General features: G+C 36.2%; 1 protein-coding gene across 1 annotated transcript in view; it reads right to left on the bottom strand.

The window, feature by feature from the left end:
• SLC1A3 (solute carrier family 1 member 3) overlaps positions 1 to 14,484 on the bottom strand; it is a 64,355-nt gene that overhangs the window by 36,155 nt on the left and 13,716 nt on the right. Inside the window, exon 3 of the mRNA XM_054185676.1 lies at positions 8,527 to 8,664. Within this exon, the coding sequence (XP_054041651.1) occupies positions 8,527 to 8,664 (138 nt within the window). The remainder of the gene's footprint in view (positions 1 to 8,526; positions 8,665 to 14,484) is intronic.

Below are 14,484 nucleotides of genomic sequence, written 5' to 3' on the forward strand. Positions count from 1 at the left end.
GAGAATGCAAACTGAATGGAAGTGTGTAACAACCTGTTATTCGATGCTTTGTGAAACAACTAAAAGTAGTCGTCCACTAAGAAAAGCTATATTTTCCAATGAAATTTAAATCAACCTTTAATTGCTTCTAGCAAACTTGAGTGATTTTAGAGGTATTCTTTAGTTTTGCTGCCTTTAATGATTGCAGAATTTGTTCTTCAACACCCTTGCATTATTGCTTGCAGAGACTAAGACTTCAAAAACTACACTGATGCATAGTTTCTGCTTTTGGATGTTGCATATTATGCTTAGGTTTTCTCTTTTAAGATTTAATCAAATTTTATCTTATACAGAGTGCCATTATATGCAGGAATCTAATCTCTGCTCTTACTGCATTTTAATTTTTAGTGGGATCTCTGCTCACTTAGAATTGTTCTCTCAGGCTCTTGTGAAGATAGATTGCTATGTATTTCCTATTGCGAAATTGTTTCAGAAGTATATTTTCATTTTATGATCCTTTCTGTAGCTCCTTACTTTTAGTATTTGCATAGATGAAGACATATGGCACTTTCTGAGTAAGAAGTTCCACACAAAGCTGTATTTATTGTACAAATATGTATGACATTTCATTATGATTTTCTAACATCCATCCTTGCACAATGCTTTCTGACTTCCAACTGGGTATAGTTTGTTTCCTTCTGGAGCACTTTCTGTTCAGGAAACATATTGAGGAAATCATAGTCAAATTTATTGCCAACATGCACTGAATCTGCACGTAGTTCTTTTTGTGTTTTGACTTGAAAATTGATGTTTCTAGGTGCTGAATAATTTCCAACCTATCTTTTTTTCTTGTTGATTTTCCAAAATGTAGCTGTGTGCTACTTAAACTCTTTTTTTTTTTTAAACTTTTAAAAACTTCTTTTGTCCAAAATACTTCAGAATTACATGACATAATTATTAAACTTATCTGCCCACATTCCCTTAAAGACTGTGGAGGGGAACAGTATAAGAAGGTTCCAATTTTTTCATCTCTGAGTGCCTGCCTGAATAATGATTATTAGGGGTTGTAGGCCAGAGTTGATAGACATTTGTTTTATACAGTAATACAGGCACCGAAGAGGTGTTTAAAGCAATTATGTGTTTAAAGTTTTGTGTTTGTATATTTTTTGCTGCTGTTGGCCCAAATCTACCATACAGATATTAGCTTGAGATGAAATTGTTATAGGACACGGGTCAACACTAGTAATATTTCTTCAGTAGTTTATCAGTACAGGAAATCCATTTCCAAGATCACTGGATCTTTACAAACTTGGTAACTTGCATGCCCACACTTTTAGCTGGTCTTTGTTTTGGAGACACACAGGTCACAGCATGAGTTTTCCTTTATTTGTGGAAAAAGGTATTTGGATGTTCAAATTAAATAGCACTGTCGTCCAGTTATGCAAATTGCATATGCAGACACCTATATGAATGCATAAACTGATGCGGGCGTGAAATGTACAAGTGCATAAAATTAAAGCTGCCAGCTTTTACAATGTTGACATGCATATGTAGTATTGGGTCGGGGAGAAAGTGGGCAGAGCTGCCTGAAAAAGAGGGTAAATTACATTTTTAATAACGTTTTATATATTTAAAGAAAGGCTTGAGTAAAAAATAACACATTCCTAGGATCTTCATGGACCTTACTCATAGCAGGCTTACTACTGTAGGAAATAACTACAGAGTTCCTCTGTAGAAAGCTTCCAATACAGATATGCAGGCAGTTCAAATACACTGGTAATACAAAAGGTCCTTCAGTCATAGAGAATCTGTCAGTTTTCTTCTTTTACCTATAACTAGAGTCAATGTAGATGAGTATGAAACTTTTCATTGATTTGATGGGGTTTGATTACTTTGACTTCTAAAATAATTTCTTTATGGCATGCAAAAACCAGAGAATTTGAGAAAATCAGAAAATTTCTGATTGTTAGAATTTGGAAAATACGTTCATTGCTCTGGTGACCAGCTAAATTGAGCAAACATTGCCTAATTATTTCTCATTTTTCATGTATGAGCTGTATCAGGAATGCTATATTTCTTAAACTGAAAGACAGAAGAGTAAGACTGACTTTTGTTAATATTTTTGGCTTCCATCTTTACTGTGAGTACGCACGATGTTGCACAGCCACTAGCTATAGGTCTGTTCTGACAGAATGAATTAAAGGGAATTACTGCTAGATCTCTCCTTTTTCTTCCTGGGAGAAGGATAACGCTGGCTCCACGGCATTTGTTCCCCTCTCTGGAATCCTGATGAATGGGAGACCTTCCATCTGTTGAAATTACCATAAACATCTGTGGCTGATATGAGACAGCACCTGGGACCTTGTAGTAAGCGATAGCCTTTTTTCCACAAAAGACTTGTCAGTGAGTAGGCAGGAGAGCACTGGAACTACACAGACTTCATGCAGTATGGCTCCTGCTTCCACAAACCTAGACACAGGATGGATTCCCAGCCTCTTTTTTGAGGAGGTGATGTGCAGGTCTCTTTATGAGACCTTCCTGTTGTGCGCTCTGATGTGAAGGGTTAGGATGAGTAAAGTCAAAATTCTGGTCCTCTATGTTTACTGCTACTAATACCTTAGTAAAGAACATTACAATTGTCAAAATGAAAAATGCTAGTAATTTACTAGTGGATGGGTGCTTTGATAAGATTTAATAGCATTTGCATCCGGTTACACTTGATGGGTCATTTACTGCCTCGTTTGCAAATATGAAACTTAATTTCTTACATTTAGTAACATGAAATTGTATTATTTTCTAGAATGATATCTTTCCTGAAGAATGCATACAGCCGCTATCTGGATGTGGGGGCTGTGCCATCGTATCACAGTTCCCTGTCATAAAACCTAATTTAGGTCCATCACACCTTATGCTAACTTCACGATACTTTTTTTTTTTTACTTCATGGATAACACATTCCTGTTAAACAGTTGTATCTAGTAAAAAAAATATGGTCCATTTATGTCTATCTGATTATTGGTGATATCATCATAGCTAGTTGCAAGCGGTCACTAGGTAACTTTGGGTGTAGTTTTTCTACAGCAACTATCTCAGTTATGGCCCCATATACCATTCTTGCTGTAATTATTTGCTTAAGTTTATTTCCATCTCTAGAGCGATGTAACTAAAATAGCTATATACTCTGTGTCTGCTGAGCTGTGACAACTTAATCTACGTGTCTCCATTAAAATTTCCATCATATATAGTCATCTGCTTTTCTGCCTGGTAGCTACAAAAAAAAACTTCACCAGCACTACACCTGAAAGGAGCAAGAAAGCAGAGATATAAAAGGGAAACATGATTTGCCTAAGCTTATACAACATGTCACAGCATTAATTTTCCACATTTTACATCCATAAATTGCTTTAGGCAAAATGTGGCTTTTCAGCAGTTGAATCTGTTCATATCCAGATGCTGCATTTTTCCTGACTTACAGAAGGGAGCGGCTTGGAGACTACTTCAAGTTCAGTTGTTTCTTTGAATATTATCCTAATTTCATTATAGGTAATTTCAAGCAACCGCATCTGCAAGTTGGCTGTTAATTGTGATCTCTACTTGTGTTTTGGTTTATTACTTGAGTCATTTTATGTGCCTTTGTATGTCAGTGAGGAGACAGACCATGTTCCTTACTACTTGTTTTTAACGTTGTCACCATTCATTGGACTCCTTCGATAGCTGAAATCAAAAGCTTCATATGTACATCTGAGGTTAGTTAAGAAGCATCCATACATGGAAATTCCACATTTCTGCACATTGTCAACACTTTCTATAGTTTTTCTAGTGATAAATACTACGAACATGTTGAAAAAGTCTGGGCACAAAACCTTGTGTCTCTGAGTCTGCTCAAAGGAGAGTGACTTGTGTCTCCTGCAGTTGTCAGTGGTAGTCGGTTATTGAAAGGCTGCATCAGAGGCCGAAAGTTTCTGATCTTCCAGATTCCAGGAAAGACAGTCATGACATTATTTGAAATTAGAAAGGGGACAGAATATAAACAAAAATATACTACAAACTACATACTAGATGTTTTTCTTCTTTAAGGTAAACCTTCCGTAGTCAGTCTTCTAAACTGTTTTATGATACAGCCTTCTTTTGTGTAGGAGGATTCACAGTCTTTTTCTTTCTGTTTGTACAAAATCTTGCACACAGAATCCTGGTCTGTGATTAAGATTAATTTATACCATATTACTGCTGCTCCCATTAACAGTTTGGATAAGCATTAACTTATCCAATGAACAGTGCAAGCATTAGCATCTAATGAACAGTGTGTTGTACTGGTGTTCATGATCGGGATATTTGCTTGATTGTACCATTGCTGACCTGCTGTATCATCTGTGGCAAGCCAGTGGACTTCGCTCTTTCACTGCCTCTACATTCCTTTTCTCTTTCCCCAGCTTAATTTATGTTAGCAAATAAACTATTGTCTTACTGTTCATGTAACGTGCATCAAATATTAGTGTCAGATCTTGACTGGGCTTTTTGTGCTTTGCTATACTTTAGCATACAAACATATTTGAAAGAAATGCGCAGAATTTAATTCTAGTTTACTTGCAATTGAAAGCAGGGGTCTCTGTACAACTAAATTCCAAGCATCCAAAATTTTGGGGAAAGAGAAACAGCCTCTATATTAAACTGAGCTATGACCATAACTGTGCAAAATATTTGCGAATACCCATTATAAAATTTCTCTAGCTTTAATATTTGTCACAAACGCTATGCTCCAACTACACTTTTTGTAAAGACTGTTCATGAATCATTTTTGTGACTGTGATTTCAGGAAATATGTAGTTTCATTAAGAAAAGATAACTCATTTTGATGCCCTTATATTCAGTGAATAACTGAAATACACAGATAAAATTTGTGTGCCAGTTTTAAGGGCTGGCATTTCAACTTCATTATGATCTTGCTGTAACAACTCACAAAATGTTAATGCATAGTGCTCTTAATGCTGGTGCAAATCTTGCAGTCTTTGCCTATTTCATGATGAGTTGAATTGTTATCATATGTGTATACATTTATTTTATATACCTTTTAGAGCCAATACATATTTTAGAATAATTTTGTCAAGCAATTTGTTTATGTCAAATGCTTCAAGTTATAATGAAATAAGAAGGTTCAAAATACTTTTAATTCCTGTAATTGCAGCAAATTCAAAATAGAAATGGAGCAAAATTGTCAGCCCTGTGTTTGTGTAAGAATTCAGGCCAGACTTGGCCATAAAATAATCCAAATGTGAATTTCATCTATTTGTTTGGTTATTTGTGCTACTACCCATATACTGTGCTTTAATTTTGCCTTTGACTTTCTAAGAGATAATGGTTGGGAATGCTCACTTAGGAGTTCTCCCATTTGCAAGACTGTAGAGAATAAAGACCAGCATATTGGTCTTGGAATTGGAATTGTGTCTAAACCAGAAAAGATGAAGAATACAGATATTCATATAATCATATTTTCCTATAAACAGTAAAAGATGGTAAAAGGTATGCAAATAACCTCTATTTTCTCCCAAGCAGTTGTTAGTACATGCCTGGTAACATACACATCAGAAGATAGAATCTCATGGAGAAAGCTTTATACCTGCTTGAGCCGTGTGCAATAATGGTAAGTCATCAGGCAAATGTGAGTAAAAACCTCTAAATGTGATTCTGCATTGTTTCTTTCATGAAAGTGCCAAAACAGGCTATAGAGAAATGTGACTGGGTTGACTTCACCTTTTACAGTTTATTTTCCCAAGAGCCTGTGAATAACCATCAGACCTGTTTACCTGCATAGAAGTCTTTCATTTCTCAACTTATCTTTCACTTACGTAACAGCTTATAGCTTCTATAATTATTACTTTGTTTTTATTGTTCTAATTTCTTTGACATTCACAAAATTTGCAAAGGAATGTAGTCATCCCCAGCCTATTTCTAATACCTAGAGACCATATGTTCTGATATTGTCATAACCAGTTATATTGAACACACTTACATAAATACAAATGGAAACCCAGAACTTCATATCTGGGAGACAGTGTCATGCCTGCAAACAGCAAAAATATTTATTCAAGATCATTTACAAGTGGAAGAAGCAATTATGTTATCAGTGTGCAAGACCCCAAAGGAATCTTTTTGAGGTTAGTTAAGAGGCATCCAATTTGCTTTACCAAACAAAATACAGGAAATAAGAGATTTGGCTCATGGATGCCAAGAGTGGTCTTAAGACTGGCTTGAGAAGCATAAGAGTTTTATCCAATGAATTATCCTATAACATGTAAAAAAAAAGAAGCCAATAGCATCTGTAAAATTGCATAGTAGAACACCTGTAAATGTTACAGTTCATTATTATTTGGATATTCAATAATACTTTGAGTATGAGAGTTCTGCAGCAAATATGTAAGAGCATCTTTTTAAAACAAAAGAATTTATACACTAAATGAGGTGTTGTTCACTATAGGAAACAGTTTTTCCACAGTTTTTAGCAATAAACTGAAAAATGTATTTTAATCCCATGGAAAAAGACATAGTCCTGTTGCATTTAACAGTTTTCAGGAAAGATGAAATCTGTCATTTGTGAATGGCATAGAGTTTTCTCTGATGGTTCCCTGCCAGACTAAAGAAGTTTAAAATTTCACCTTGAAAATTGCTGTCACTATTTCAAAGCTAACTCTAAGAATAATCCACTTAATACTGCAAGGCACTTGTATGATAATACAACAAATCTTATAGATACATACGATTTCTCTTTGCCAAAAGCCTTTATATAATAAAGGAAATGATTGTTATGAAAAAAAGGGCATAAAAAAGTATAAAATGGCTGCAAAGAATTTAAAAGGAAAAAAAAGGTTACCAAAAAGAAGGGTATTGTTTGAATCCAGAGATGGAAGATTCTTTTAAGAATAGAATTGGTTGGAAACCCATTGTTCTGGTATTTCACAAAATCTCTACTGAGACTTGGTGATCCAGCAAATGAGCTTGTTTTATCACAAGGCCAGCTCCTTGCGACTTTCTGAGGTGGATTTGCTGATCTTTACCCGAACAAAGCGTTTCTACTTAGAATTTTGAAAGTGGATTCAAATCCTTGTGTAGGATGGTCTACCTAATTTCCTGTTTTACTGTGAGCTCTGTCAGAGAACCGACATGGATGCAGAGTTACAACGAACCGAGCAGGTAATTTCTCCTGCAATAACTCTTCCTACAAAATGAAGCAGCAGTGCCAGTCGCAGCTGACACTGACGAAAGGTAAATGTTTCTCCTTTTCTACTTTTAATGGTTCTTCTATCAGTGTCCAGCCAACCTGGGGAGTTCTGCAGTGAAAGGGACAAGAAGACAGCAAGGAGACATGACATGTAACAGAATTATACACTGGTTGGGAAGAAAACCTGTCATTGTTTCTAAAAAAGATTTATAAATTTCTCCCTAGTTTCAGTGTGCATTAAGCTTTCAGAATCCCTATAATATGTGTGTATATTAACAAGCTATTACTTTCTCCTTGAAAGATGTGAAGGCAAATGATTTTGTAACTGTGAATACCCTATTTTTCTGCTGTGGTATTAACAGTTTATAGACATGCATATACTGTATTTGGTATCTGTGAAGATGGGGGTCTATGCTCATTTGCATTTGTAAGAGGAGGTCTTAATATTAAAATATTTTAAAATCAATTAAATAGAAAACAGCTTATATTCTGTGGATCCTCTAACAGTTAAGGTAGTATATGAGGTATTTAGATCCTAGAACTGCACAGTGGCTGGTTTTGATTAAGTTCTCCAAGCTGTACCAGCGATTTGCTGACAGATCTTAGTCCGTACTTTCTTTTCTTCAGATAATTACTAAGGTAAATATATCACAGGTACATCCTGAACATTCATAAAAAATCCGAGAGCTCTTTCATGAAACTTAGGTGGAATGACAAAGCATATGTCATCATAACAAATTAATTGTTATATCTCTATCTTAAGGAACAACTTAGTAAAGAGGGCTTGAAGCTTAATAGTGTTGCTGACCGGAAGACAGGAAACCAGAGCTGATGGAATGAAGTTTCTTCCAAAGTATCCAGTCTATCCCACCTATCACCTATTTTTTCTAATCTGTTGCTAAAAGATTAGGAGGTAGACAAAGTTTACAGGTATGTGTTATTGCCCACGATCAATAGTTTAAACTTTCTTGGGTCTTCGAACTATTTTTCTGAGATACATTATCTTTGATAGCAATAGGATATTGTGGAGGAAATATCTGTTCAGAAAGTAAGATAAGAAAGTGGAGTACAGAATCAGCTTCATAGTAGCTACGCATAGTAACTTGTACAGTGAGATTGTCTTGGAATTGGGAGAAGCATCTATAAGTTTCTTTGTATATTAATTCAAACCTTTTGTTACTTTGTCTTTTAAACAGCAATAGCAAAGGGATCTCTTGCTACAGGTTTTAACACTTCTAAGGCATGGAACATTCATTTTCTTAAGATTTGGTGTGTGCATCTTTATCAAATTATTTAAAAGAACAAAAAAAACTGTTGGATTTTTTTTTTTTTACCTGTGACTAAACTGGATACAATTAGCGGCAGGACCAGCATTTGCAGCATTCTCATGAGTAGTTCTCCTGGAAATGAAAAGTACTTGACTTCCCGGTAGCTCATCTTATATGATCGGAGAGAAAATCCAAGGATTACACCTGAAAAGAGGGAAAGGATATCGTGACTTACTCTTCTAAAGTAGTAGTAACATACAAACACGAGTATCTGTAGAGCACTTATTTGGTGTATTTGGTTGTAACATGCTGTTTTGGTTATTCCCAGGATTGCACTCCTTTCTCAAATCTCAACTACTATTATGAGTAGTCCTACTGAAGGTAATAAATTATTTTTCACTGTAACAGATTCAGGAGGTTATTTGTGCTTCTGTTTTTTAAAATCGGGATTAAAGTGAAAGGGTACGTCTCGAGCATTAACGGAAAGGAAACAGTCCCTGCTACTGCAGCCAAGCGCTTTGACTTCTGGGATTTTGAGTGTAATCATATATGCAATGCATGTACATGCTAGCTACCAACCTTCAGAAGTCTTGTCCATGCCCGTTTACTCTGTGGGGCCTGGTCCTGTAGATGTGCTTCAGATTGGATGAGATAACCAGGGCAGACGTATTTGAGAATCCCCTTGTGGTTAGGTCTTTATAGGGCAAAACAGCATCGGGATGTAAGTAGCTTTACCCAATGCCTACCTTCAGAAATGCAGGCACTTGCAAAGAAGCAGCTAATCAGGGTTGGAAGGTGTTACCAGATAATTAAGTGGTGGGTTCCAGTGCCTGAGGGAGTGGGGTAAGGAGTGCCTGGATCCATTTATCTTGGTGGGAACAGATAAATGGTGCTTGAGATACATTTACAAATGGAAGCCATAGATGGGCTGACATGTGGCAACCTAAATTTCTCAGCTAGAACTTCGCAGATTTTGTCCTGTACTTGGCACCAACTGCTTTATTTGCTTATTTGGTTAATTATTTGGTTAATTGACCCAACTAGTTAGAATTTACTGAATGTTAAATGATTTGGTGCCTATCTGATGCAGGTTTTCTATATCCAGCCAGGATCTGGAACGCTCCTTAACCATACAGGTGGTGAAACTCAACTATCCCTCCTTCCCATTCATGACGCCATGTTCTTCCCCGCTGTCTAGGGGGGAACTGCTACTTCCAATTCTTAATCTCTTTGTGGTTTAGTTTTTTTCAATCATATTTTAGATTGGTACATTCATACAGCAGATATCTTCATGCCAAATTTTACTAGCTAAAATATGCTGTTATGCCTCCTATGCTAGCTTATTGCATCTGCTGATGTAAGAAACAGCTGTTACTGTCACGTTAGTGACCCCTGTCTGATCATGCTGTTAGGGACTTCAGCAGGTTGGTTGAGTTAGAGGAGTCCAGAAATGTCTTGTGTAGGGCAGAAAATCTCAGTGCTATAGAATGGAAGGAAAGTGATTAGAGCACAATTGGAACCAAGCACGGAGTTCACACTATGGAAGAGAGCGGTGGGACTATGGACTCAGGTAGTCAAAATGCATTTTACATAAATTACTTTTTTAGGCAAAAGTGGATCATAAACTGCATAGAGGGAGGGCCTCTGAATTAGTCTTGTTTAAAAGACCTGCTTTGGAGTTTCCCTTCTTTTTAATAAGGTTTTAAATTCCACTGCAGTGTTACTGATTATTTTCTTTTTATATGGGAAACACATTTCTCAGATATAAAGAATCCATCTGGACCCTTTGTTTCAGCACTTAATGAGCACTGCATTTGGACAACTGGGTAACAAGCAAATAGAGCTAGACCAGCTTCTTACTTAGGCTACAGTCCTGCAATTAGTTCCGCATGAATTAATCTCTGCACTAGTACAAAGCCTCACTGAAGTTAGTAAGGGTTTCTGAGGCTGCTATAAGAACTAGTCCTTATGCTATGCTATAAGGGCTTGATTATCTGGTCCACTACTGTTCAAACAGCACAAAGTGGCCTAAGAGAGAATCAGGGCTTGAGTAGATGGCTGTTTGAATGAATATTATCGGTAGTGAGAGTAAGTTTCTGAAGCTCCATGCAAACCTGTTGAGCCAAAAATTATTGCTTTTTTTGTCCTAAAGTGCTCTGTGCATAATTACAGGGTTGCCCAGCACTACAGTTTACAAAAAGAATTTCTGCGATGTGGAAAAAATGTGCCCTGGTAGTGTATTCTGGTGAACTGGGTCAAACACACGATAGTTACTAATTCTTCAGCCTTGATCTTAGCACTGCTGTTAATTTATACGCAGTTGTGCCTAAGCGGTAAGAACCTTTCTCTGACTCTGTTTCCCTACTTGTAAAATAGGTATAGTAGTAGTTGCTTCACAGACGTTTCTGGCAATTGTGTTCACACAGTGACCTTAGCAGTGCAAGAAGCAATTTAAGCAAATTATTCCCTGAATGTATTCTGTGACAATGAAAACAGAACAGCATGATTTTACCAGTCTCTCTTGATTTAGGATATATGGTGATGAAACTTTATTTTCTGTTCTGAGTTTAAATACCTAGATACTGGATATTACAGGCTGTCTGACAAAGTTTTATCAACAAAAATTATGAACTTGAAAAAGAAAAGTCAGACTTGGCAAGGTAGCTTTGACTTCATTGAATTAATTTCTCAGAACCAACATTCACAGGTTTTAAACAGTGAGAAAACAGCATACAATGATGAATTAAAGATGGACACAATGACGAAGTGTCAAAATAAATTTGGGAAGTGAGACCTGGTAGGAGGTACTAAACCTTTGGAAGGTGTGTGTCCACGTCTTTGTGTGTGGTAAGAGTTGTAGTGCTTAGCACCCTCCACAAGCAAGAGTGAGAAGTTTAAATACTAGAGCTGGCCTTTCTCAGTAAAAGTTTCAAGTTTCTGATTAATTCTGAAAATTGTAATGAAACAAAGCCTTGTGTGAAACAACCTCCCACAACCTGTTGTGCAGGTTTCTGTCTACCCTTTGTAACAGAAAAGAACAACTAATCAACGCTATCAGAGCCTGACTTCTCAAACAGTAAATGTTATACCATTTCTGCACTGCAGGGAAGAGTTGATTTCTCGACAGAATTTGTTAGGCTTTTTCTGGACAAAAATCAGTACTGCTTTTTTAAGTTAAGCTGAATTCTATGCATGTGTATAGTTCTGTAACAGAACCATATTGCTCAATAATTTATACAGTTCATAATGAAGAAGCAAATCAGATTAGAGTTATAAAAAGATTTTTGAGGTCTTCTTGTTAGTGATATAATTAAATTTATGGAAAACTTGATTTGCAGATAATCCTGATGACAATAAGAACAATTCTTGAACTAAACCATTTTATTGCATTTTTATTCCAATGCAGATGTTAAAAATAAAATTAAATCTGTATGAATACAGTGCACAGAGGATCTAAAACTTGAGAGAAGAAGATGAAAATAATTCTGACAGTCATGGGAATGTGATGAAAAAATGGTAGATATGATTTGGGATTGCGTATTCCTAAAATAGGAAGACACTGATGAATGGACTACAGTTTTCACTTTTAGGCTGCAGTACCAGAAAGGAAACAATAAAGTCTTCTTGACAGGGTTTAAAAACTACGGGTATACCTGTAATTGCTAAGAAACATACAACATTCTATATAAAATTTCTTAAATGAATTAACATCAATGTGTGATGAAGTGAGCATTAAAATCAGGGCCTTAAGCAGAAAGGTTCTTTTTTGTTTGGTTGTTTTTTTAAAAAAATAATGTTGTACTGATCTACCAGAGTATCATCAACTTATATATAATATCCTAAATTGAATTTGAAAATGAACTTTGAAATCCTGCATGGAGAAAATGAAGTTCTTAATTGTTTTAGAAAATGCCTTGTTCTCACAATGTTAGAGGGCTATTTCACGTGATTCTTTGTGTTGCCTAGATGAAATAGGTTGCTCACCTACACATGGGTTTAAAACACCACATCATTAAAAAAAAAAAAAAAAGAACCGTAACTCTTAGAAGATGAGAGGTGAAGCTTTACTCAGATCTAAACGCTCATTCAAGGACTTTAGGAAAGCTAAAGTCTATCCTCCTCCTTGGCCTACTTAGAAGAATTAGATTTAAAAAAAAATTAATAGAGAGGATTGTGTTTTTTCACTACTTCAAATAATCCGTAATGTTAAGAGAATAAGGGAGCTCCTAATTGGCATGATGTTTTTAAGTGAACAATAACAGCAGTTTTGTTAAGTAAGTGAAGTCTCAGTTTTTAAAACGAATCCTTATGTGCTTCTGGTCTCTATCTTAGTTCAGGAACACGCAGGAATTGAGACCATACCATCATTTGGCGTTCATATGTTTTTAAATGTCCATTCTCTCTACTGTATTTTTATGCAGAAAGTAGAAAATCTAGCAGTTTTACTTTTTAACTGATAAAAGTCACTCCTAGCGTATTTCAAGAGGAGATCACTAGGTGGTTTATTCATGACAGTGCAAGAGCTGTGTTTTCCGTATTAGCGCTTGCCAATTCAAAAAGAACACACCAATATAGAGTTACATATACTTCTGCTTTTTACCAGTAAATCTCAAAACACTGTCAAATGAGGTCTGTATCAATATCCTTGTTTTTCACAGATGAGGTACAGACTTACTTTTTCTTTTCCAGCAGGAAACAGAAGACTTCATAATAACTGGAAAAGATAGGTGGAAAGGTGCACAGAAGTAACAGCTGTTAATAGTGCTCTTCCAGAAAACCTTGTAACCAGCAGGCAAATAACATTTTGTTCTATAACAGAAATTGGGCTGGAGCCAGTGAGAGAATCAGGCTCCTACCAGTCTAATGGCACGTTGTATGTTTTTATTAGCCGCACAGCCATTTCATTCTTCTGGTCCTGCAGAGCCCTGGAATGAATGCTTCTGTTCCTTGGGTCATTTGTTTCTGCTTAATTTACCATTTTGTTCTGACACCTTTTCTTCTAACAACCCGTTTAGATAAGGCCACAACTGTATTTACTTGAGACAGACAGATAAATAACTTCTTTAGTGATAAGAAATACTTCAAGTTGCCGAAAAATCACAATTGTTCTTAATCTCTTGCTTTGCTTGCCACAAGAACTACAGACTCACGAATTCACTTGCATGCTTTTGATTTTCATCTTTTTTTTGTTTCACAATTTTATGTTGAACCTTCACCCCACCCTCACCCCCCTTCTACAGCACCTGCTCCTTTCTTCCTTCTGGTCTTCCTTTTGTAGGTAGGGAGGTATGTTCCCTTTGAAACCATTTTGGTGAACCTAAATACTGTGTACCTAACTGAAATATTCAACACCTAAATACTGCAGCAGACTTTTTTTTTTGTGATTGTTATGTTACTTTTGATAAGTTTATCTTAAAGATTAGCTCTAATTATGCTACTTATTGTTTAGTAGCTAACTACTTTTTCTACTCAATTAATTTAATTTAGGACTGCAGCAGTCCTAAACATTTGAGAACTACTTCTTGTATTATACGGTCACAGTGCTGTCTTATTACATCTCTTTGACCTTTTTTATCCTAAAGGTATAAGATTATGACTCTCTTAAAGGTCCTTCATGCAAAGTATATTTCATGGGGTAACCTAAAAAGCCGTTTATGAGTCTTTATTCCAAAAAAGGAGAAATGCCCTTGGTTGAGGGGAAACAGTTACAGGCTCTTTTGTCCAAGTCCTGTGGTAGGCAAATAGCTAAGGAAAGGTAGGGCACGTATGGAATCAAACTGAGGGGAATAATGCTATGGAAAGCATCAAATTGCTACAGCTAGAAAGAGACTACAATTTAAGCTGATCTTTTGAATGAAATGGAATGGAGCTACAACAATCATCTAGTCCACCTCCCAGACCACTTCAGGGCCGATCAGAAGTTAAAGCACGTTGTTAGGCCGATCAGAAGTTAAAGCACATTGTTAAGGGCATTGTCCAAATGCCTCTGTAACACTGACAGCCTTGGGGCATCGACCAGCTCTC

This window comes from Rissa tridactyla, chromosome Z (assembly GCF_028500815.1).
Source record: "Rissa tridactyla isolate bRisTri1 chromosome Z, bRisTri1.patW.cur.20221130, whole genome shotgun sequence".
NCBI lineage: Eukaryota > Metazoa > Chordata > Aves > Charadriiformes > Laridae > Rissa > Rissa tridactyla.